Source organism: Elephas maximus, chromosome 4 (genome assembly GCF_024166365.1).
Source record: "Elephas maximus indicus isolate mEleMax1 chromosome 4, mEleMax1 primary haplotype, whole genome shotgun sequence".
Taxonomy (NCBI): Eukaryota; Metazoa; Chordata; class Mammalia; order Proboscidea; family Elephantidae; genus Elephas; species Elephas maximus.
Genome location: NC_064822.1, coordinates 9,188,403 through 9,214,911, shown reverse-complemented (window position 1 = coordinate 9,214,911; position 26,509 = coordinate 9,188,403). Strand labels below are relative to the sequence as shown.

At 40.6% G+C, this 26,509-nt stretch overlaps 1 protein-coding gene across 2 annotated transcripts in view; it reads right to left on the bottom strand.

Annotated features, from left to right (window-relative positions):
* CREM (cAMP responsive element modulator) overlaps positions 1-26,509 on the bottom strand; it is a 477,898-nt gene that overhangs the window by 442,862 nt on the left and 8,527 nt on the right. The window contains exon 2 of one of the 2 annotated variants that reach the window (XM_049885057.1): positions 18,064-18,164. The exons of the other annotated variant lie outside the window; for it this stretch is intronic. Coding sequence (XP_049741014.1) covers positions 18,064-18,107 — 44 coding nt within the window. The 5' untranslated portion in view covers positions 18,108-18,164. The remainder of the gene's footprint in view (positions 1-18,063; positions 18,165-26,509) is intronic. 2 annotated transcript variants of the gene reach the window in all.

Here is a 26,509-nt window from a genome sequence, read left to right as displayed (position 1 = left end):
ACTATTCCCTGAAGTCTTTTTTGAACCAAAAAAAAAATAGCTTATCTTAATTATAAAGTACATCTGCTTTGAGCATTGTGCTCTGCTAAAGAATTATCTACGTATGTGAGTCCAAATTGATAATTGTGATGGTTAAGATTGTGTGTCAACTTGGCTGGGCCATGTTTATATGTGACCACCCCCGTGATGGGATCTGTTGTGAGTAACCAATCAGTTAAAAGGGAGTTTCCTTGGGCTCCTGGCCTGCATCCGAATACAAGCGGATGTTCTGGCTTTTCCCTGCTCTGGATCCTGCAGCTGCCTCCTGTTCGTCTGACCTCCTGTTCTTGGGACTTGAGCTAGCAGCTTACCTGCTCATCTTGGGATTCATTGATCTTCAGGGCCTGTGAACAAGAGCCCTGCTCTCTGACCTGCCAATCTTGAGCTCGCCAGCCCCTGCAGTTACGTGAATCAGGAGAAGTCTCTATCCTGATCCATGGACTTGGGACGTGCCAGCCTCTACAATCACATGAGCTGTTTCCTTTGAAATACATCTCTTTATATATATATGCTTCACTGGTTTTGCTTCTCTAGAGAACCCAGCCTAAGACAACAACGGTAACTTTAAAGGTTGGATGGGAAGCTTAGGGGGCAGTGAGTTTAAGATAATGGTGGTGCAATGATTTGGAAAAGGGCAGAAACAGGGGTAGCATGATTTGAAGAATGTAACTGATGTCACTGAATTGGTCATGTAGAAACTGTTGAAATGTTGAAAAGATATATCTTAGGTTGTCAAAAAATAAAAAAATTTTTTTTAGGATTTTAGAAGTTATGACACAGATTTCAAAATGTTTTACACATTGTTTTTATAAATATTCTCATGTGATCACCTTAATTGGTTCCTCTTTTCTCCTGGCTATTTCCCACTGTTCAATCTTTTACCATTTTTGAATGATCTTCAGCAGAATTTTGCTTGCGTGTGATTTTAATGACATTGTTCTATAATTTCCACATTTGGTTGGATCACCTTTCTTGGGAATAGGCATAAATATGGATCTCTCCCAGTCGGTTGGCCAGAAGGCTGTCTTCCATATTTCTTGGCATAGACAAGTGAGCACCTCCAGTGCTGCATCTGTTTTTTGAAACATCTCAATGGATATTCCATCAATTCCTGGAGCCTTGTTTTTCACCATTGCCTTCAGAGCAGCTTGGACTTCTTCCTTCAGTACCATTGGTTCCTGATCATATGCCACCTCCTGAAATGGCTGAATATCGACTAATGCTTTTTGGTATAATGACTCTGTATATTCCTTCCATCTTCTTTTGATGCTTCCTGCGTCATTTAATATTTTCCCCATGGGATCCTTCACTATTGCAACTGGAGGCTTGAATTTTTTCTTGTTCTTTCAGCTTGAGAAACGCCAAGCGTGTTCTTCCGTTTTGGTTTTCCATCTCCAGCTCTTTGCACATGTCATTATAATACTTTACTTTGTCTTCTCGAGTGGCCCTTTGAAATATTCTGTTCAGTTCTTTTACTTCATCAATTCTTCCTTTTGCTTTAGCTGCTCGACATTCAAGAGCAAGTTTCAAAGTCTCCTCTGACATCCATCTTGGTCTTTTCTTTCTTTCCTGTCTTTTCAGTGACCTCTTGCTTTCTTCATGGATGATGTCCTTGATGTCATTCCACAACTCATCTGGTCTTCGGTCACTAGTGTTCAATGTGTCAAATCTATTCTTGAGGTGGTCTCTAAATTCAGGTGGGAAATACTCAAGGTCATATTTTGGCTCTCGTGGACCTGCTCTGATTTTCTTCAGTTTCAGCTTGAACTTGCATATGAGCAATTGATGGTCTGTTCCACAGTCGGCCCCTGGCCTTGTTCTGACTGATGATATTGAGCTTCTCCATCGTCTCTTTCCATAGATGTAGTCAATTTGAATTCCAGAACACTTAATTGTGCTCATGAGGAACCTTTACATAGATCAAGAGGCAGTTGTTCGGATAGAACAAGGGGATACTGATTGGTTTAAAGTCAGGAAAGGTGTGCGTCAGGGTTGTATTCTTTCACCATACCTATTTAATCTGTATGCTGAACAAATAATCTGAGAAGCTAGACTATATGAAGAAGAACGGGGCATCAGGATTAGTGGAAGACTCATCAACAACCTGCGTTATGCAGATGACACGACCTTGCTTGCTGGAAGTGAAGAGGACTTGAAGCACTTACTAATGAAGATCAAAGACCACAGCCTTCAGTATGGATTAAACCTCAACATAAAGAAAACAAAAATCCTCACAACTGGACCAATGATAAATGGAGAAAAGATTGAAGTTGTCAAGGATTTCATTTTACTTGCATCCACAATCAACAGCCATGGAAGCAGCAGTCAAGAAATCAAAAGATGCATTGCATTGGGTAAATCTGCTGCAAAGGACCTCTTCAAAGTGTTGAAGAGCAAAGACGTCACCCTGAAGACTAAGGTGCGCCTGACCCCAGCCATGGTATTTTCAATCACATCATATGCATGTGAAAGCTGGACAATGAATAAGGAAGGCCGAAGAAGAGTTGACACCTTTAAATTGTGGTGTTGGCGAAGAATATTGAATATACCATGGACTGCCAAAAGAACGAACAAATCTGTCTTGGAAGAAGTGCGGCCAGAATGCTCCTTAGAGGCAAGGATGGCAAGCCTGCGTCTTACATACCTTGGACATGTTGTCAGGAGGGATCAGTCCCTGGAGAAGGACATCATGCTTGGCAGAGTACAAGGACAGTAGAAAAGAGGAAGGCCCTCAACAAGGTGGACTGATACAGTGGCTGCAACAACGAGCTCAAGCATAACAACAATTGTAAGGATGGCACAGGACCGGGCAGTGTTTCATTCTGTTGTGCATAGGGTCGCTATGAGTCGGAATCAACTCAACAGCACCTAACAACAACAACAACAATCCTTTACCCTCTTCCTTTTTCATTCTACATATATATGGCTTCATTGATCCTATATGTGGATGGCTCCCAACTCTGTATTTACACCTCCCTCTTATTGAGCATCTCAGTCTGAAGTTTTCACAGGCACCTGTCCCTTCCCTTATATTCCTGCTTTCAGCAGAGCACATCACCAACCACTCAAGCTCCAAACCCAGAATCATGTGTCTATATGTCAGTCACAACCAGGGCAACTACAAAAAAGCCCTGAGCCTCCTACTGAAGAAAGGCAGCAATGGACGGTCGGCAGCCACCCCGCTCACTCTCCCTGCCGGACTCCCACTTGGCACTGTCGATTAACCTCCTACCTCAACAATGAACCAAGTAGCTAAGCTGCTGCTCCTTACAACTGCTGCTGCCCATTCTAAAGGCCATACATCATAGACACTGGGCCTCCACAGCCTAGGCTGTGACTGAACTGTGATGTTCCACCCTAGTCAAGTCCAAGATACAAGCTCCTCCCATACTGCACCTTCACTCTCCTAACTAGTGCTTCCTTCCACTCCCATCCTCCACGATACAATTCCTCACTCTCCTTCCCAAACCTCTGCAATGTGTTATGTGGACTCCCAAAGCCTGTGAGTGAAATGTGGGAATGCCACTCCCCCGACAGTGCTCTCACGCAGGCTGGTCCTCTGACAGCCCATCTAGAGCAGAAGGCTGGCTCGACATCATCTGTGACCCCCAGTACTGCCTCCCAGCTGCTCTGCCTCCACTGTCTCCGAAAAACCTTGCTCCACTGAGGCTGGAGGTCACCAATTGTAGCATCCTGTCCTCATTCATACTGCAGTCACCATTAACTCACCTCCAGGATATAAACTGAATACCATCTGGAGTCTTCCTCTCCAACTCTGGTTTTATCATTCCGTGTCTCTTTAAAGCTTGAATAAAAACCCTTTCCTTCCTCTAATTCCTGTTTAATGCCATTCTCTACTCGAGTGGCTGGCCACACACTGGACCTTGTCAGTGTCGAGAACTGTTCCACCTCTGAAATACTCCCGACACCCCACTCTGCCTGCAACACCCTACTCTTCTAGCACATTCCCTGCCCTCAGTTCTCCCTTCACACCTGTTCTCCCACCACATTGAGACCTCCAGACCACTGAAGTCTCTGCTTTCTTTCTTTCCATTAGCTACCCCCTCTTCATTTCCCACCCTATTCCACTTAGAATCCACAGTCCATCATTTTAACTGCTATTTTCCCAATACCCTAAATTCTTTAGTCCCCTTTCCTTTTGTTGCATCTGCTTAGTAAATATCAATCTCAGATAAAACCAACTCTCTGCCTCATCTATGCCTGCATCAAAGCTGATAAATAATACTGAATAAAATCACAAAACAGAATATTACTAAAACTATTCATGGTTTTCAACCTCATTTTTTTTTTGCTCTCCCATACTCCATAACTGTTTCATATTTTCTCTCTCTTCTCAAATCCCTGAACTAATCTACCACTTGATCCTGCCTCCTGTTTCAGATGAGAACTCCCTCAAATCAACAAACCCACTTACATCTACACGCACCACCTTCCCGTGCCTCTTGCCTCCTCACTCTTAAATTCCTCTATTTGATCCTATCTGCATGTCTGCCCTATTTAGGGGCCCTATTTTTTTTTTTTTATGTTATGAATTACTCTCTCTTTCCTTTTCTAATGGTTTCCTTCTATGAAGATTTAAACATCTTCAAGTCTCTCCCATCTTAAACACACACACACTGGACCTTGAACTTTTCTCCTCTCTCTCACTGTTAAATCTACCTGAAAGAACTGCCAACATTATCTTCATTTTCTCACCTCCCACCTAACCTCAAATTGACTTCTGTGCCACTAAAATGTCTCCAGAAAAGATAAACAATCTCTGTCACTAAATTCAATGCACATTTTAAGTTCTTACGTTGCTTGAACCCTCAGCAGTATTCAAAAACTGCCGACCACATTGTCCTTCTTAAACTCTTGCTTGACGTCCTCGACGTTGTATTTTCTTCTCATCCAACTTCTGACAATTTCTTCAAAGTTCCTCGCCAATTCCTTCCCTTACTCAATGTGAACCTTTAATAATGCATATCTTCAGGGCTGTGTTTGGCCTTCTCGCCTCACTCTCAACTCTCACCCCGTGTGGTATCATCTACGTTTCTGTATTCAAATACAATCTTTAAGCCTACGACTCTTAAATATACGTCTCTAGGCCACGGCTCTCTCCTGAACTCCAGTGCTTACTTAGCAGCTCCAGCCAGCTGTTCTGCAGTGTCTCACACTCAATGTGCCCAAAAGCTAAACTCCTCTTCTACCCCCACAAAAACACGTTCCTTCTCCTGAGTGTCCTATCTCAGGAAAGGGGAACCTACCATCCATTCAGTTGCTCAGGCAAGAAACCCAGATGCCATGCTGAAACGCCTCTCTTTAAGTCCCTACTTCCATCGTCACTAGGTGTGATGATGATTCTTCCTTCCAGATAGCAATGAAGTCCCCTTCCCTACATTTCTACTGCAACCATTCTTGTCTCGCTACTCCAATCCATGCCAATCGTTATTTTTCTAAAACATTTATCAGTCTGCTTAAAACACTTCTCCACTTGAAACTTTTCAGTGGCTCCCTACTGATGATAGCATAAAACACAAAGTTCGTAAAATAACAATCACCATCATTACCATTTACTGAGCACATACTCTGTGATAAACGCCACCGCTTTTAACCCTTACAGCTCTGTAACCAGGTACGCTGAGTGGATCCCAACCCAGGGCGTGCCCACGTGTGTTCCACTGGAGCTGCGATCCACAGGGTTTCAGTGGCTGCTTTTCAAAAGCAGGTCACCAGGCCTTTCTTCTGAGGTGCTTCTGGGTGGACTTGAACTGTCAACCTTTCAGTCAGCAGCCAAATGATTAACTACCCAGGGACTCTGAACAACTCAGTAAGGTCCATATAATTAGCTCTCTTTTAGAGATGAGGAAAAGGAGACATAGGGAGGTTAAAACTGTGATCTTACCCCAAAGGTAAGTGGCACAAACTTCACATACTCAATGACCTAATCAAACGTCATGCCATTACTTCACAACATGGCCTCACTTTACTGCTACAGCCTCATCTCCAGTGACTCCGTGCCTTCCCATACTGTACACTCCAGCCTCACTGGGAGCCATTCTCTGCACACACATCTTATTCCCCTGGTTCTAACGTCTTACATATGCTTGTCCCTCTTCCTGGAGTGCCCTTCACTCCTTCTTAGTCCAAAAGGCAAATTCCTACTAGTTTTTCAAGGCTAGACTCAAGGACATCATCTTTCTAAAGCCTATTCCAGTAGCTTTGGGCAGAATTACACTCTTCCGAGTTCCCAAAGTATTTTAAGTAATACTGCTCACTCTAGCACTTGTACAGCAGGTAAAACGTTTACCCACATAGTGACACTACTGTGAGCAGTTCAAGGACCAGGATCACATCTCAGCTTTCTATGCATCCCCCAGTGCCTAGTACAGAACCTACTCTAAGTGTTAAATAAACCAATTAATCAACAACTCTGTGAGACTGTGCACCTATCAGATGTTACTATAATGACAACAATGAGGTTTGGGAGATTAAGTGACTCTCCAATGGGCACATAACAGGTAGCATGACGGGAGCTGAAAAAGTTTTTCTAACTATGACCCCAGTGTTCCTTCCACAGCCAGTGCCCTGAGTGTTCCAGTTTAGACATCAATTTATACTAAGGTGTGTTTTTAAGGAGCCCTGGTGGTGCAGTGGTTAAACTGTGTGGCTGCTAACTAAAAGGTCAGCAGTTCGAACCCACCAGCTGCTCTGCAGGAGAAAGATGCAACAGTTTGCTTCCATAAAAATTTACAGCCTTAGAAACCCTATTGGGCAGTTCTACTCTGTCCTACTGGTCACTATGAGTCAGAATCAACTCAATGGCAGAGGGTTTTTTGGCTTGGGTGGTTAAGCACTCAGCTGCTAACTGAAAGGTTGGCGGTTCAAACCCATTGGCCGCTCTGTGAGAGAAAGCTGCGGCAGTCTGTGGTCATAAAGATTACAGCCTTGGAAACTCTATGGGGCAGTTCTACCTGTCCTTTAGGGTTGCTATGAATCAAAATCGATTTGATGGCAACAGTTAACGGGTATGTTTTTGGGTACACTGCAACTGTTGCCACAATCTTCACTCAGATATTTTTTGTCTTTCCCACTAAAATGTAGGGATTATAATTTTTATCCCACTGGATTCTTCTAGAGCGCCTAATACTGTGCCCAGTACGTGTCATTTTGTAAAGTTTGATAAAATCAGATTATCTGAAGGTAAAAAATCATCTACAGAATAATAAGTTCGACACTATCAATCTAAAATAATAAACCCTATCATCTACAAGGGAAACCTTGGTGGCTCAGTGGTTAAGAGCTATGACTGCTAACCAAAAGGTCAGCAGTTTGAATCCACCAGGTGCTCCTTGGAAACCCTACGGGGCAGTTCTACTTTGTCCTATAGGGTCGCTATGAGTTGGAACTGACTCAACAGCAACAGGTTCGGTTTGGTTTTTATCATCTACGAACAAGTTTATTGCATCTGTCTATCTCCAACTGCTCTCCAGCACGACCTACCAGGCCCAGTGAAGGCCAGTCCCAGAACAGGACTCAGGGCAGAAGATTCAACTAACTAACATTTGAATGCTTAATTCTCTCAGCAGGAGATTCAGGACTTAGAACTTAAATGACACCCGTACAATACCAATACACGTAAATCAAACCATTTTCCTATTCTGATGGAGGTGTCTACCTGTCATTTCTCTCTCAACCTGGGCACATTAGAAAATGGGGCTGGTGAGGGAATTAAAGTGGGTGGTCTTGGTGGCACAGCGGTTTAGAGCTCAGCTACTAACCAAAAGGTCTGCAGTCAGTTCGAAGCCACCAGGTGCTCCCTGGAAGCCCTACAGGGCAGTTCTACTCTGTCCTATGGGGTCACTATGACTCGGAATTGACTCGATGGCACTGGGTCTGGGTTTTTTGGTTAAGGTGCAAAGGAACAATCCAATAACGGAAAAATCTTGATTTCCCTTGACTTATGAAAAAGTCCTTGAATTAGAAAAAATTTATCTTTGGAGTACTTAAAGTATGGGATTCAAATCTATTTCTAAATAAATATGAAACTCCTATTAAACGCCACTATATTAAGAACCTCAACAGCTCCAGACAGATTTTATTTATAAAATATGAGACAGATTCATTCCAATCCTTCATTGTTCGTTATATATTTTGTAACTAAAAGTATTAAGACTAAAGACATGTCAGGAAATTCTTCCCCCAAAATCTTACTTTCTATAATAGCCAAATGTCAAACATAGTTGTATCAACAATAACAATTTTTCAAATTAATTATGGAGTATTTGAATCTTAAATGATATTTTTTAAGAGAAAGGACCAACAATTATAAATTATAGAACATTTAACGATAAAGGCATAAGAAAATGATTTTAAAAATACACACACACACTCATACACACACACATGCACACACAAAAAGTCCATTAAGCACTATGAACTAAGAGCTGGCAAAATGCTAGCAAACATTGGTTCCACAACCCAAAAGAACAGACAAGAATTTGCTAAAATGAGCATATTAAAACTTATAAATGGCTAAGAGTAGAAGCAACATTCTTTTCTTATGAAGGTTAAATATTTCTCCTGAAATCCTCTCTATGTTCTTGAGTAAACCTTTTTCTCTTTAGATACAAAACCAAATGTTATCCCCAACCATTCCAGATATATTAGGAATCAATTCAATAACATGATGATATAACTATTGTTTTACAAAAATAGGATCTCCCATTAACATCATTTTTTAAGATTTCTAGGATGACTTTTTTAGAGTAATTCAAACAAATTATATGTGTTTACTGATTTTTCTAGGACTATAATAGAACATCTGTATCATATGTCAATAACTCTCTCAAATACTCAAGAATAAAAGTACAGTACTGTTACTGTACAACACAAAAACACCATAAAAATTTCAAAAAATACTCAAGAACAATGTAAAATACTGAAGAACAGTTCAGTACTGTTTGTTTATACAGCACAATACAAACAAAAGGTAGATAACCATAACATACAAGAAACAAGCACACAGGTCGGGGCCAAAATGGCTGACTAGGTAGATGCTACCTCAGATCCCTCTTGCAACAAAGACCCGGAAAAACAAGTGAATCAATCACATACATGACAATCTACGAACCCTGAACAACAAACACAGATTTAAGAGTTGAACTGAGTGACAGAGACGGAGAACGAACAACTATGGGGAAGAAGCAACTGTTTTCAGAGCCTGTAGCCAGCGTCCCAGTCAGGTAACCTTGGCGCCAGGCGTAGGACTGGGCGCAGGGGAGCTGAACACGACATCTGTGACAGCGCAAATATGGGGCACAGCCCTAGCCCCCTGAACTGACCTCAGGAGGGGGCCCAGCCGGTCAGCGGGGGTGGCGTGGCCACGCGGATGGTGGGAGGAGAAGTCGCCGGGAGGCAGTGACTGGTTTTGGAGCCGGGATTGCAGCATCCCAGCTGAGGAACCTTGGCGCCGGGCTTTGGACTGGGCACAGGGGAGCTAACGCGGCATCCGGTCACGGCACAAACACAGGGCGCAGCCCTACTCCCCTGAACTAACCCCGGGAGGGGGCCCAGCCGGTCCGCAGAGACGGCGCGGCTACGTGGCTGGCAGGACGAAAAATCCCCAGGAGGCAGCGACTGATTTTAGAGCCGGGAGTGCAGAGTCCCAGCAGGGGAACCCTTGACGCTGAGCTTTGGACTGGCAGTGAAGGATCTGACCGCAGCTTCACCGGGCCAGACCCTCGGGGACAATCTCCACACAGTCAGCACACATAGGCGAAACGCCCCTCGGGAATCCCAGATAAAATAGTCATCCCAAGCAAGATAAGCAACTTTGGCTATGTTCCGGGGTGCTACTCTCCTGTTTTTCTGAATCCCCCCCTCCCCTTCCCAGGCAGCTTCATTAACATTGGAATTTCCTGAGCCAGAGGAAAAACGGCTCCCGCTCTGCGGCTTTGCTTTCCCTTTTTTTTTTTTTTTGGTCTTTTCCTAACCCATTCTTCCGGCCTGAGAGAAGGAATCACAAAAAACCCAGGGACCAAAAATCCTTTCCTAATTGGACTATAAACACAGAACCAGCTCCAGCCAAGCATATATGACCCAAACCTCTGGCTTTCATCCTTACAGGGAAAAAGGAGGCTGTTATAATGCAAAGGCACTTCTGATAGGGATCTGACTGCATTTTTTTTAAGCGGATTTACTGGAAAAAAAAGTTTCTCAGGTCTGATATCTCTACTTATTCAACAGACCCCTAACTGACCCACAACAAGGAACTGAGGGCTGAAGCTCACCCCAGACCACCTAGCCTCTTGCCTTAGGGGTCTAAGGAGGGTGACACCTACCAATCAGTAGAGGTACTTACATTGGGGGCCTAAGGTACAGCTGCAGAGCCCTCCCACCAAGCTGCTATACAAATACAGACACTCCTACCTCACTGACACTTGGGGGAAGCCTGTCAGCATCCTGCCCCCCCCAGAGGGTGAACCCCAGCTGCTACTAGAATCTGGTGCACACAACTATCACCACTACTTCTAAAGCTGGATAGGTGTTAGGGTGCATCACACACTTGATGACCCAAAATCAGATTCTACTCAAGAATAGTGAATAGACTCAGGCATATATATCTGGCAACAGCCCAAACCAGCTGGTAATAGGTCATAAATAAGTCAAGGGCTACAACAAACAAGACAGCACAATCTAGTAGCCCATCCACGTATATTGAAAGAAAACAAAACAAGATAAGACTCAGTGAGCAAATATAGAATAAATCACTACTATATCTTTTTTTTTTTATATCTTAGTGATGGCTCGGAGACAGCAGTCGATATCAAACCACATAAAGAAGCAGACCATGACTGCTTCTACAACCCCCCAAACAAAAGAATCAAAATCTTTCCCAAATGAAGATACACTCCTGGAATTATCAGATACAGAATATAAAAAACTAACTTACAGAATGCTTCAAGACGTCAGGGATGACCTCAGAAATGAAATAAGGCAAACTGCAGAAAAAGCCCAGGAACACACTGATAAAACTGTTGAAGAACTCAAAAAGATTATTCAAGAACATAGTGGAAAAATTAATAAGTTGCAAGAATCCATAGAAAGACAGCATGCAGAAATCCAAAAGATTAACAATAAAATTACAGAATTAGACAATGCAATAGGAAGTCAGAGGAGCAGACTCGAGCAATTAGAACCCAGAGTGGGAAATCTGGAGGACCAGGGAATTAACACCAACATAGCTGAAAAAAAATCAGATAAAAGAATTTAAAAAAATGAAGAAACCCTAAGAATCATGTGGGACTCTATCAAGAAGGATAACTTGCGTGTGATTGGAGTCCCAGAACAGGGAGGGAGGACAGAAAACACAGAGAAAATAGTTGAAGATCTGCTCACAGAAAACTTCCCTGCCATCATGAAAGACGAAAGGATATCTATCCAAGATGCTCATCGAACCCCATTTAAGATTGATCCAAAAAGAAAAACACCAAGACATATTATCATCAAACTTGCCAAAACCAAAGATAAAGAGAAAATTTTAAAAGCAGCCAGGGATAAAAGAAAGGTCTCCTTCAAGGGAGAATCAATAAGTTCAGACTACTCAGCAGAAACCATGCAGGCAGGAAGGCAATGGGATGACATATACAGAGCACTGAAGGAGAAAAACTGCCAGCCAAGGATCATATATCCAGCAAAACTCTCTCTCAAATATGAAGGCGAAATTAAGATATTTACAGATAAACACAAGCTTAGACAATTTGCAAAAACCAAACCAAAGCTACAAGAAATACTAAAGGAAATTCTTTGGTCAGAAAACCAATAATATCAGATACCAGCACAACACAAGGTCACAGAACATCCTGATATCAACTCAAATAGGGAAATCACACCAAAAAATTAAGATTACAAAAAAAAAATGCTCAAAACAGGGAATCATTGAAGTCAATATGTAAAAGATCACAATAATCAAAAAGGGGGACCAAACACAGGTGGCAAAGAACTGCCATATGGAGAGGGATACAAGGCGATATAGGACAATACAAATTAGGTTTTTATTTAGAAAAATAGGGGTAAATATTAAGGTAACCACAAAGAGGTATAACAACTCCATAACTCAAAATAAAAGCCAAGAAAAACGTAACGACTCAACAAACATAAAGTCAAATACTATGAAAATGAGGATCTCACAATTTACAAAGAAAAACGTCTCAGCACGAAAAAGTAAGTGGAAAAATGAAATTGTCAACAACACACATAAAAAGGCATCAAAATGACAACACTGAACACTTATTTATAATTACACTGAATGTAAATGGACTAAATGCACCAATAAAGAGACAGAGAGTCACAGACTGGATAAAGAAACACGATCCATCTATATGCTGCCTACAAGAGACACACCTTAGACTTAGAGACACAAACAAACTAAAACTCAAAGGATGGAAAAAATATATCAAGCAAACAATAAGCAAAAAAGAAGAGGAGTAGCAATATTAATTTCTGACAAAACAGACTTTAAACTTAAATCCACCACAAAGGATAAAGAAGGACACTACATAATGATAAATGGAACAATTGATCAGGAAGATATAACCATATTAAATATTTATGCACCCAATGACAGGGCTACAAGATACATAAATCAAATTTTAACAGAACTGAAAACTGAGATAGACACCTCCACAATTATAGCAGGAGACTTCAACACACCACTTTCGGAGAAGGACAGGACATCCAGTAAGAAGCTCAATAGAGACACAGAAGACCTAATTACAACAATCAACCAACTTGACCTCATTGACTTATACAGAACTCTCCACCTAACTGCTGCAAAGTATACTTTTTTTTCTAGCGTACATGGAACATTCTCTAGAATAGACCATATATTAGGTCATAAAACAAACCTTTGCAGAATCCAAAACATCGAAATATTACAAAGCATCTTCTCAGACCACAAGGCAATAAAAGTGGAAATCAATAACAGAAAAACTACGTAAAAGAAATCAAATACTTGGAAACTGAACAATACCCTCCTGAAAAAAGACTGGCTTATAGAAGACATTAAGGAGGGAATAAGGAAATTCATAGAATGCAACGAGAATGAAAATACTTCCTATCAAAACCTCTGGGACACAGCAAAAGCTTTGCTCAGAGGCCAATTTATGTCGATAAATGCACACATACAAAAAGAAGAAAGAGCCAAAATCAGAGAACTGTCACTACAACTTGAACACATAGAAAGTGAGCAACAAAAGAATCCATCAGGCACCAGAAGAAAACAAATAATAAAAATTAGAGCTGAACTAAATGAATTAGAGAACAGAAAAACAATTGAAAGAATTAACAAAGCCAAAAGCTGGTTCTTTGAAAAAATTAACAAAATCGATAAACCATTGGCTAGACTGACTAAAGAAATACAGGAAAGGAAACAAATAACCCAAATAAGAAACGAGAAGGGCCACATCACAACAGAACCAACTGAAATTAAATGAATCATATCAGATTATTACAAAAAATTATACTCTAACAAATTTGAAAACCTAGAAGAAATGGATGAATTCCTGGAAAAACACTACCTACCTAAACTAACACATTCAGAAGTAGAACAACTAAATAGACCCATAACAAAAAAAGAGATTGAAACGGTAATCAAAAAACTTCCAACAAAAAAAAAGCCCTGGCCCGGATGGCTTCACTGCAGAGTTCTACCAAACCTTCAGAGAAGAGTTAACACCACTACTACTAAAGGTATTTCAAAGGATAGAAAATGACGGAATACTACCTAGGTCATTCTATGAAGCCACCATCTCCCTGATACCAAAACCAGGTAAAGACATCACAAAAAAAGAAAATTACAGACCTATACCCCTCATGAACATAGATGCAAAAATCCTCAACAAAATTCTAGCCAATAGAATTCAACAACATATCAAAAAAATAATTCACCACGACCAAGTGGGATTTATACCAGGTACGCAAGGCTGGTTTAATATTAGAAAAACCATTAATGTAATCCACCATATAAATAAAACAAAAGAAAAAAACCACATGATCTTATCAATTGATGCAGAAAAGGCATTTGACAAAGTCCAACACCCATTTATGATAAAAACTCTCGGCAAAATGGGAACTGAAGGAAAATTCCTCAACATAATAAAGGGCATCTATGCAAAGCCAACAGCCAACATCATTCTAAATGAAGAAAACCTGAAAGCATTTCTCTTGAGAACGGGATCCAGACAAGGATGCCCTTTATCACCACTCTTACTCAACATTGTGCTAGAAGTCCTAGCCAGAGCAATTCGGCTAGACAAAGAAATAAACGGCATCCGGATTGGCAAAGAGAAGTAAAATTATCTCTATTTGCAGATGACATGATCTTATATGCAGAAAACCCCAAGGAATCCTCCAGAAAACTACTGAAACTAATAGAAGAGTTTGGCAGAGTCTCAGGTTATAAGATAAACATACAAAAATCACTTGGATTCCTCTACATCAACAAAAAGAACATCAAAGAGGAATTCACCAAATCAATACCATTCACAGTAGCCCCCAAGAAGATAAGATACTTAGGAATAAATCTTACCAAGGATGTAAAAGACCTATACAAAGAAAACTACAAAGCTCTACGACAAGAAATTAAGAAGGACATATTAAGTGGAAAAACATACCTTGCTCATGGATAGGAAGACTTAACATAGTAAAAATGTCTATTCTACCAAAAGCCATCTATACATACAATGCACTTCTGATCCAAATTCCAATGGCATTTTTTAAGGTGATAGAGAAACAAATCACCAACTTCATATGGAAGGGGAAGAAGCCTCGGATAAGTAAATCATTACTGAAAAAGGAAAAGAAAGTGGGAGGCCTCACTCTACCTGATTTCAGAACCTATTATACAGCCACAGTAGTCAAAACAGCCTGGTACTGGTACAACAACAGGCACATAGACCAGTGGAACAGAATTGAGAACCCAGATAGAAATCCATCCACATATGAGCAGCTGATATTTGACAAAGGCCCAGTGTCAGTTAATTGGGGAAAAGATAGTCTTTTTAACAAATGGTGCTGGCATAACTGGATATCCATTTGCAAAAAAATGAAACAGGACCCATACCTCACACCATGCACAAAAACTAACTCCAAGTGGATCAAAGACCTAAACATAAAGACTAAAACGATAAAGATCGTGGAAGAAAAAATAGAGACAACCTTAGGAGCCCTACTACAAGGCATAAACAGAATACAAAACATTACCAAAAATGACGAAGAGAAACCAGATAACTGGGAGCTCCTAAAAATCAAACACCTATGCTCATCTAAAGACTTCACCAAAAGAGTAAAAAGACCACCTACAGACTGGGAAAGAATTTTCAGCTATGACATCTCCGACCAGCGCCTGATCTCTAAAATCTATGTGATTCTGTCAAAACTCAACCACAAAAAGACAAACAACCCAATGAAGAAGTGGGCAAAGGATATGAACACACACTTCACTAAAGAAGATATTCAGGCAGCTAACAGATACATGAGAAAATGCTCTCGATCATTAGCCATTAGAGAAATGCAAATTAAAACTACGATGAGATTCCATCTTACTCCAACAAGGCTGGCATTAATCCAAAAAACACAAAATAATAAATGTTGGAGAGGCTGCGGAGAGATTTCTTATACACTGCTGGTGGGAACGTAAAATGGTACAACCACTTCAGAAATCTATCTGGCGTTATCTTAAACACTTAGAACTACCATACAACCCAGAAATCCCACTCCTCGGAATATACCCTAGAGAAATAAGAGCCTTCACACGAATAGATATATGCACACCCATGTTTATTGCAGCTCTGTTTACAATAGCAAAAAGCTGGAAGCAACCAAGGTGTCCATCAACAGATGAATGGTTAAATAAATTGTGGTATATTCACACAATGGAATACTACGCATCGATAAAGAACAGTGACAAATCTGTGAAACATTTCATACCATGGAGGAACCTGGAAGGCATTATGCTGAGCGAAATTAGTCAGAGGCAAAAGGACAAATATTGTATAAGACCACTATTATAAGATCTTGAAAAATAGTATTAACTGAGAAGAACACATACTTTTGTGGTTACGAGGGGGGAAGGGAGGGAGGGTGGGAGAGGGTTTTTTACTGATTAATTAGTAGATAAGAACTGCTTTAGGTGAAGGGAAGGACAATACTCAAGACATGGAAGGTCAGCTCAATTGGACTGGACCAAAAGCAAAGAAGTTTCCGGGATAAAATGAATGCTTCAAAGGTCAGCGGAGCAATGGCAGGGGTTTGGGGACCATGGTTTAAGGGGACTTCTAAGTCAACTGGCAAAATAATTCTATTATGAAAACATTCTGCATCCCACTTTGAAATGTGGCATCTGGGGTCTTAAATGCTAACAAGGGGCCAACTAAGATGCATCAATTGGTCTCAACCCACCTGGAGCAAAGGAGAATGAAGAACACCAAGGTCACATGATAACTAAGAGCCCAAGAGACAGAAAGGGCCACATGAACCGGAGACCTACATCATCCTGAGACCAGAAGAACTAGTTGGTGCCCGGCCACAATCGATGACTGCCCTGACAGGGAGCACAACAGAGAACCCCTGAGGGAGCAGGAGATCAGTGGGATGCAGACCCCAAGTTCTCATAAAGAGACCATACTTAATGGTCTGACTGAGACTAGAGGAATCCCGGCGGTCATGGTCCCCAAACCTTCTGTTGGCACAGGACAGGAACCATTCCCAAAGACAACTCATCAGACATGAAAGGGACTGGACAGTGGGTAGGAGAGAGATGCTGATGAAGAGTGAGCTAATTATATCAGGTGGACAATTGAGACTGTGTTGGCATCTCCTGTCTGGAGGGCGGATGGGAGGATAGAGGGAGTTGGAAACTGGCAAAATTGTCACGAAAGGAGAGACTGGAAGGGCTGACTCATAGGGGGAGAGCAAGTGGGAGTACGGAGTAAGGTGTATATAAGCTTATATGTGACAGACTGACTTGATTTGTAAACGTTCACTTGAAGCTCAATAAAAGTTAATTAAAAAAAAAACAAAAATACTCTTTAAAATTATATTTACAATTACAGAAAAATACTTAGACAATTGATTACCATAATTATTTCGGCTACATATATATCAGGAAGAGGCAGGTCTATAAATAGGAGAAAAAATGAGAGGAAATGGAAAGCACTCTTAAAGGATAGGATAGCAGAAACAAGTGAAAAGGAAATACAGGCCCAAAATATCTAAATGAAAAGTAAGACAAAGGCAGTTTCCTGATTATAATTAAGATGTTCAATTAACTAATAAACTTCTCAAATCCGAGTTGTATTCAGTTTGCAAAGATAAATTACAGTGCAGAGCGTATTACCTTTGCAAAAATTTTTTCACTTCTTCTAAAAATAGAGGTGTTTCTGGCCTCTATCTTTAAACAGCTTTACAAACAATGCCATAGAAATGTTTTTCTTTTTAAAACTCAGTTCAACTGATGAAACACAATGTCTCTGAAAGCAACTGAAGAAAGTGTGAAAAAATCTGTTGGGATGTCTGCAAAAGTCTGCTAGAGATTTTCTTCTGTTTTACAAAGTGAAGTACAAGTATAGCCTAAAAGCCAGGAGGAACATTAAGCCTCTGGCGACGTTTCTAATTCTAATATCCCATCGAATTGCCCACACCCTTATATGTGGTCTGTTTTTTTTTTTTCTTATATATGGTCTACTTTCTATCTCAAAAGCGTAGCCCTTAGCATAAGGCAAACACATCCACTCAGCCTACGGTGCCTGGCACAGCAGCAGGTGGCCGGCTACGTTAACCGAACGGCTGAGTGACTTGGTATGTGTTGTCGCGTTGTTATTATCATAATTACATGTACAGGTATATATACGTACACATAACTGTGTATGTGTATGTAAATATATACATCATTTCATCCATCATTTTAACTTTAAGATCTCTAAGTAGAACTTTCAAAAGAACAGAAAAACGTAATCTACCTACCTTAGATGTGTCTTAATATACTTTTTCCTGCCATATTTGCTCATTATTAAGACATTTGTAATCAATGCTTTCCTCCTTCCCCGTTTTCTTCTTTATTTATCCTGCAGTAAAATTATAATGTTGAATTGGGAGATAACATTTTATTCATGTTTTTTAAAAAATTAAAACCTCTCCAAACTAGGCCAGGAAGTACACTCTAATTTATATGAAACTAAAAAAAAAAAAAAACACTGAAAGCAATTCCTTATTATTTTTTCAACCTTACTTCTAATTTTTTTTTTTAATCTCCCCAGGGGAAATTTTTCAAAACATTAAATAATGCTTTATTTTTCTGGTTATTTTCTACTGATGAAAACGTAGAGCATGGTCTAAACCATTTAATACACACAAGCATAGCTCAGAGGTATCAGCTCGATCTTAAAATGCTAACAATTCCTTAACAAACTTAGTAAATTTATCATTTTCTTAAATTTCACTCCAACAAATTTTTTAACTAGTTCTTATTTACGTTAAATTTAAAGTTGGGTTTTGTATAAGAATACTAGCTCCAAACAAAATCCCAACAGTTCATTTAAAACCTCCTTATGACAGCCTTCAGTCCATTAAAAAAGCTGTTCTAGACATCTGAAAACCCAAACCCTGGTGGCGCAGTGGTTAAGAGCTACAGCTGCTAACCAAAAGGTCGGCAGTTCGAATCCACCAGGTGCTCCTTGGAAACCCTATGGGGCAGTTTTACTCTGTCCTATACGGTCACTATGAGTCAGCATCAACTTGACGGCAATGGGTTTGGGTTTTTTTTAGACATTTAGAATAATATGCCAGCAACTGAACCCCATTTTTTAACTTTAATGAAAATATACATAGCAGAATGTACATCCCTTCATCAGTTTTCCCACGCACAATCACTAACAGTGGCTTCACACTGTGCCACTGTTCTCCCTAGCTCTACCTATACCGCTCCACCACCACTGACTTAGACTCACTATTCCCGAAACTTCTCGTCTATGCTTTAGAGTTACTGCTGACAATTTGATCTCATACAGGTAATTATTAAAAGAGAGCAATGCTCACAGCGAACATTCTCTCCTAATTTAGCTGAACAGCTGTTTAGTTTAAATACTATATAAGGGGGTAATTTCAGTTCAGTTTCAAGATTCTCAGAGCAAAAGATATGGGGATTCCTCCAGTCTCAATAGGTTCAGTAAATCTGGATTCTTAAACTTCATTTTTTCAAACTGGTATCTTAAAAAATATTCCTTTGACATGCTGAATGAAGTAAAATCGGCAAAGAAAAGGACAAAAGGATATCTGAGAGTACTTATTTTCGAGTTAAAAAAGAAAACATTCTTATCCCTAACTAAGTACCTTCGAGACGTCTGTGCCAGCAGTGGCGGTGGGCAGCCACACATATGCTGCTTTCAGGGTTCCCTTCTAAGTGGTTGCCCTCTAAAATGTCATACCATCCCCATCCCCATCAGTCTTCAAGCTGTGGTGCAGAAAGCAGGCAGGATTGCTGTGCCTCACTGACAGCATTAAAGCAATGATTATTGCGGCCACCCCCCGGCCCCCCAGCATAGGGGCAACAGGAGATGAAGGGCATTTGAACTAGGCCACCCACAACACAAACGAAAGGCAAGGATGATGCCATTCATTTGGATTAGACCTTATCCTGTATTGTATTATGCTAGCATTTTACAGGGCATCTTCCTTAAAAATTGTGTGATAATTTATTAAACAATAATTGTTACCTATTACAGGTCAGGCCCTTATGCTAGGTACCGGGGACACAGATAAAAAAATGTCCCTGCTCTCCAAGGGCTTGCAACCTACTGAGGGAGACAAACATGCCGACAAATAATGATATTATTTGAGTAATAACGATAGTCACACACCATTCAAGAACAGAGAAGGAACAGTTAATTTCTGTATTTCCCTTGGTAATACAGTTTCTCTTTAGCTTATTTGAATAATACATTCTTATGGTTCAAAATTGAAAAGGTAGAAAAGTCTATTCAGTTTTTTATGGTTCAAAATTGAAAAGGTAGAAAAGTCTATTCAGTGAAATCCAGCAACAATCACCCACATCCTTTTCCCAGAGGCAATCAGCATTGAAGAAAGTACCAGCTTTTTGCCACCAGTCACAAGAATCTACATCTGTCAAGAGAAAACTGATTGGCTTCATACCAGAATGATGACCGTAAAATAAATGTGATCCTGATTCAGGATTATCAGTGAATTATTTCATGCCAACTATTCTCTCCAAAGTCACCAATGACTGCCTACTTGCCAAATCCAAAAGGATACTTTTTAAAAGCCCCTCCCTATCTTCCTGAAGGAAACCCTGGTGGCGTAGTGGTTAAATGCTACGGCTGCTAACCAAAGGGTCGGCAGTTCGAATCCACCAGGCGCTCCTTGGAAACTCTTCGGGGCAGTTCTAGTCTGTCCTATAGCGTCGCTATGAGTCGGGATCTACTCGACGGCAACTGGTATCGTCCTCAACATCTCCACAGTATTTTCCACTCTCCCTGAAATTCTTTCTTCCTTGGACTTCTTATGACACCACATTCACGCTTTTCTTTAAACTGTCTGGTCCTTCATTCTCTGTCTTCTTTGGCCCACTCTTTAAAAAGTTGGTATTGCCCAGGCTTCCAGTCACAAAAAAATCTCCTCCACACGTTCTCCCCCGGCTACTTAGTCGTCACTTAATGAGTCTCAAATCACATCCCCAGTGCATATCTATCTCGTAGATGTCTCTCAATGGTTAGCTCACAGATCCTCAAACCCAAAACGTGTAAAACCCTGCTCCCTCACTCTGCAAGTCTCCTCTTCCTGTGCTTCTATCTCAGTGACTGACAGGACCACAGACAGTCACTCTATCAGGCAGTCCTGCTTTCTCTTCACTTCCCACTTCCATTGTCCCAATTCCTGAAGTGGCATTGTGGTCTAATATATAGCAGTGGGGTGGTATAAAGAACACTGACTTTGGAGGTTGATCTAGGTGCAAATTTCAGAACTGTCACTTCTTAGTGTGAGCTTGGACCATTTCCCCAAGCGTCCTTTCCTCATCTGTCCAATGAAAATAACACCAATCTTTTGTGAGGAGAAAATGAAGCAATGTACACAAAATGTCTCCCTGTGCCCGGACACTGGCAAGTACGTTATCTGACTCGGCCCTAGTAATTCTGCCTTCTAAGTATCTTCTAAATCAGTTCCATTCTCTCCATCCTCACTGCTGCTGCGTTTCTGACCTTGATAGTTTCTTGACATGATTAAAGCAAAAGCAGCCTCCCACCTGGTCTCTATTACTCCTTCACCTCATTTAAACGGCATCTCAACCTTCATAATCCAGACACTACTAGACCAAAATACCCTATGCAAAATGCAAACCCAAACATGCAATTTCCTCATTCAAAATTCCCCAATGTTTCCTCTCACCTTCAAGATAAATAGCCAAGGTTCTGAACGTGACAAATCAGGTACTTGGTAGGAGTCTTAAAACGTTTTGGTTATAAACGCATTCAGATTTTAAGGTACACTTCTCCTTCCTATTCTACAAATCCCCCAGATTCAAAATTACCTTGTATGGATTTGTAAAGTGGGAAGCCCCAGTTTACTACAGAATAAACTATGTATGTGTATTTTGAAAAACTCAACTGCTTTACATACTACTGACCTCATCCCAAATCTAGTTTTAACGTCTCAGAACTTGCTCTTACTTGGCAGACAAGGGCTGACTCTAGCACCACCACTGCGGAAGGAAGGTGTGGCGGTCTGCTTCCGTGAAGACTACAACCTTGGAAACCCTATGGGGCAGTTCAACTCTGTCCTATAGGGTCACTATGAGTCAGAATTGGCTTGAAGATAGTGGGTTTATTACAGGCAAGTAACAGCTTACACTAAGAAAAATGAGTTCAAACATCTAGCCTGGATGTGAGTTTTTGTGCTGCATTTACTTATAATAATATGAAAACTTTGTCTATGTTAGCATTCAACTCATGCTTCACCTGTGTTGATTTATTCGCCCTCTGGCATAATAGCTTCAATTAATTTCACTGGCCTCCATGAGTAAGAAAATCACATGATCTGCTGTGCTGAGAATGACAAATTGAAGAGGAAGACCGTCACATTAGCCAAAAAGAACATTTCAAGATCTGTCTTGAAGTACAACTCTGTCAGTGACAGGATAATATTTGTATGCCTACAAGGAAAACCACGACTATTATTCAAATTTATGCACCAACCACTAATGCCAAGGATGAGGAAATTTAAGATTTTTATCGACTTCTGAAACTAAACCTCACGTGCAATCAAGATGCATTGATGATTACTGGTGACGGGAATGCAGAAGCTGGGTACAAAGAACAATGATCTGTAGTGGGAAAATACGGCCTCGATGACCGAAACGACACTACAGACAGAATGACAGAATTCTGCAAGACCAAAGACTTATTCACTGCAAATATATTTTTTCAACATCATAAGCAGGAGATGATACGCATGGACCTCACCAGATGGAAAACACAGGAATCAAACAGACTACATCTGTGGAAAGAGACAATGGAAAAGCTCGATATTATCAGTCAGAATGAGGCCAGGGGCCAACTGCGGAAAAGACTATCAACTGCTCATATGTAAGCTGAAGTCAAAGAAAATTAAAACTGGTCCATGAGAACGAAAATACGGGTTCGAGTACATCCCATCTGATTTTGGCAACCATCTCAAGAATAGATTTGACATACTGAACACTAATGACGAAGACCAAGCGAGTTCTGAAGGGACATAATACGTGAAGAAATCAAGAGGTTATCAAAAAGAAAGAAAGAAAAGACCAAAATGGATGTCAGAATAGACTCTGAAACTTGATCCTGAATATAGGGAACTAAAGCAAAGGAAGAAATGAAGCAAAAGAGCTAAACAGAAGATTTCAAACGGCAGCCTGTGAAAACATGTATTACAATGAAATGTGCAAAGACCTGGAGTTAGAAAAATAAAAGGGAATAAAACACTCAGCGTCTCTCAAGCTGAAAGACCCGAAGAAAAATTCAAGCCTCTAACTGCAATAGTGAAGGACTTTACGGGCAAAATAATGAACAACACAGGAAGCATCAAAAGAAGATGGAAGGAATACACAGAGTCACTGTACCAAAAAGCACTGATTGGCATTCAGCCATCTCAGGAAGTAGAATATGATCAAGAACCGATGGTGCTGAAAGAAGAAGTCTAACCTGCACTGAGGGCACTGGTGAAAAACAAGGCTCCAGGAACCGATGGAACAGCAGCTGACGTATGTCACAAACGGATGCAGCACGGGAGATGCTCACTCATCTATGCCAAGAAATTTGGAAGACAGTTATCTGGCTGTCCAGCTGGAAGAGATCCATATTTATACACATTCCAAAGAAAGGTGATCCAACAGAATGTGGAAATTATCAAATACTATCATAAATATCACACGCAAGTAAAATTTTGCTGAAGATAATCTAAAAACAGTTGCAGCAGTACATCAACAGGGAGCTGCCAGAATTTCAAGTGAGATTCAGAAGAGGATGTGGAACCAGGGATATTATGGCTGATGTGAGATGGATCTTAGTTGAAAGCAGAGAATACCAGAAAGATATTTACCTGTGTTTTATTGACTATGCAAAGGCATTTGACTGCGTGGATCATAACAAATTATGAGTAACACTAGGAAAAATAGGAATTTCAGAACACTTAATTGTGCTCATGCGGAACCTGTACATAGAAAAAGAGGCAGTCATTTGAACAGAACAAGGGCATACTGAGTGGTTTAAAATCAGAAAAGGTGTGTGTCAGGGTTGTATCCTCTTATCATGCTTATTCAATTTTTATGCTAAGCAAATAAGCCAATAAACTGGACTATATGAGGAAGAACGTGGCATCAGGATTAATGGAAGACTCATTAACAACCTGCAATACACAGATGACACAATCTTGCTTGCTGGAGCACTTAAAAAAAAAAAACCATTGCCACTGAGTCGATTCCGACTCATAGTGACCCTATAGGACAGAGTAGAACCGCCCCATAGAATTTCCAAGGAGCGCCTGGTGGATCTGAACTGCCAAGCCTTTGGTTAGCAGCCACAGCACTTAACCACTATACCACCAGGGTTTCCAAAAAACCAAATCCATTGCCTTTGAGTGGATTCCAATTCATGGTGACCCTATAGGACAGAGTAGAACTGCCCCATAGGGTTTCCAAGGAGCAGCTGGTAGATTCAAACTGCTGACCTTTTGGTTAGCAGCTGAACTCTTAGCCAGTGTACCACCAGGGCACCTTTGAAGCACCTACTGATGATCAAAGACTACAGCCTTTAGTATGGATTACCCTTCAACAGAGAAAACAAAAATCCTTACGTCTGGACCAATAAGCAACATCATAATAAATGGAGAAAAGACAGAAGTTGTCAAGGGTTTCATTTTATTTAGATTCACAATTAACAGCCATGAAAGCAGTTAAGAAATCAAACAATGTACTACGGTATTGAGCAAATCTGCAGCAAAAGACCTCTTCAAGTGTTGAATAGCAAAGATGTCACTTTGAGGACTAAGGTCCAGGCCATGACATTTTCAATCACCTCATATGAATGCGAAAGCTGGACTATGAACAAGGAAGACTGAAGAATTGATGCCTTTGAATTATGGTGTTGGCAAACAATATTGAATATGCCATGGACTGCCAGAAAAAGGAACAAGTCTGTCTTGCAAGGAGTACAACAGAATGCTCCTTAGAAGCGAGGATGGCGAGGCTTTGCCTTACGTACTTTGGACACGTTATCAGGAGGGACAAGTCTCTGGAGAAAGATATCATGCTTGGTACAGGGTCAGTAAAAAAGAGGAAGACTCATGACGAGATGAACTGACACAGTAGCTGCAACAATGAGCTCAAACATAGCAACAATTGTGAGGATGGCGCAGGACCAGGCAGCATTTCCTTCTGTTGTACACAGGGTTGCCATGAGTCGGAACCGACCTCACGGCACCTAACAACAGCAAGAATTTCGTTGGTATCAAGTATCCCTTGGAAACCCTGGTGGCGTAGTGGTAAAGTGCTATGGCTGCTAACCAAATGGTCAGCAGTTTGAACCCGCCAGGCGCTCCTTGGAAACCCTATGGGGCAGTTCTACTCTGTCCTATAGGGTCGCTATGAGTCGGAATCGACTCAATGGTGCTGGGTTTGGTTTTTTTAATACAAGAATATATTTAAAATATGCTAATTGGAGGAAAAATTTATTATATTTATACAGACACAATTTGAGTATCTAGTCTGCTCTGGTTAATTAACTATATTATCTTAATATAACCGTCTGGGAAAAAATTAGGTATATATAAAAAGAAAAATTCTTGGGCAACTTACTAGAATACAAAAAGATTACATAGCCAACAAGCTGTCTGGACTGACCAGTGTTCTCTATTTCTGTAAAACCTACAGTTTAGTTCATGCCCACGCAGTTCCACTCCAGTGTGCCCCAGTGCCCTGTTCCCACCAGCTTGGTTGTATGTTGGCCAAGAGTTAGTCGTGTTTATCACCAAACCCTCCATGCCAGCCATACTTAGCGCTGGCATTTTGGAATTTTGTTAAATGGCATGTTAACAAATGACACAATTTAAAGAGAGCTGTTCCTTAAGACAGGCTACTTGGAAAGACAAAAAAGGCAGGATGCTTAAAAGATACTTCTGCTAGGAAATCAGAATTACACCCACTCCTCACTTATCAACTATCTTGTTATCTGACATTTTACCACAGTAAAAAGTCTACTATCCTAATATTTTCCGCATTAGTGATGTATATCAGGCAGTAACAGACACCGAAGTGTGAGGTGGCAGTAGCACCGCCTGTGATGGTTAAGGTATCAACGTGGCTAGGCCATGATTCTCAGCGGTTTGGCAGTTATGCAATGATATAATTTGGCAGTTATGTAGTAACATAGTCATCCTCCATTTTTACACAACACCGATTTTCTCCTAACAACCTGGTCTTTGGAACCTAAGCATGTTAATAAGGAGTGTGTGTACAAGTTTATGTAAGCCATATGTTTACTCTTCATACGGAATCTTTAGAATGAAAAAAAGTAATAAACATTGCTAAGTATTTCTACAGGCTAAATTTCATTACTTATGTTCTTTCTTTGCCATGAGGAACAATTTCTGAAAACCAGTTTTTCACCAATTTCCGGGCTAGAAGTTGAATCGACACTTATTATATTTATATTTCTACAAGATTATTGACAGGTCAAACATCTAAGAAGACATCTGAAATATCTCACTTAAAAATAAGCTTACAAATAAAGTTCATGATCTATCCCTTTAAAGCGCAGAAAGAAGATATGGATGCTTTCGTGAAGAAAAGGTGGTGCAATAAAACCATCCTGATGGTTGTGTGGAGCGCTGGTAGTGTAATGGTTAATACCTCAGCTGCTAACCAAAA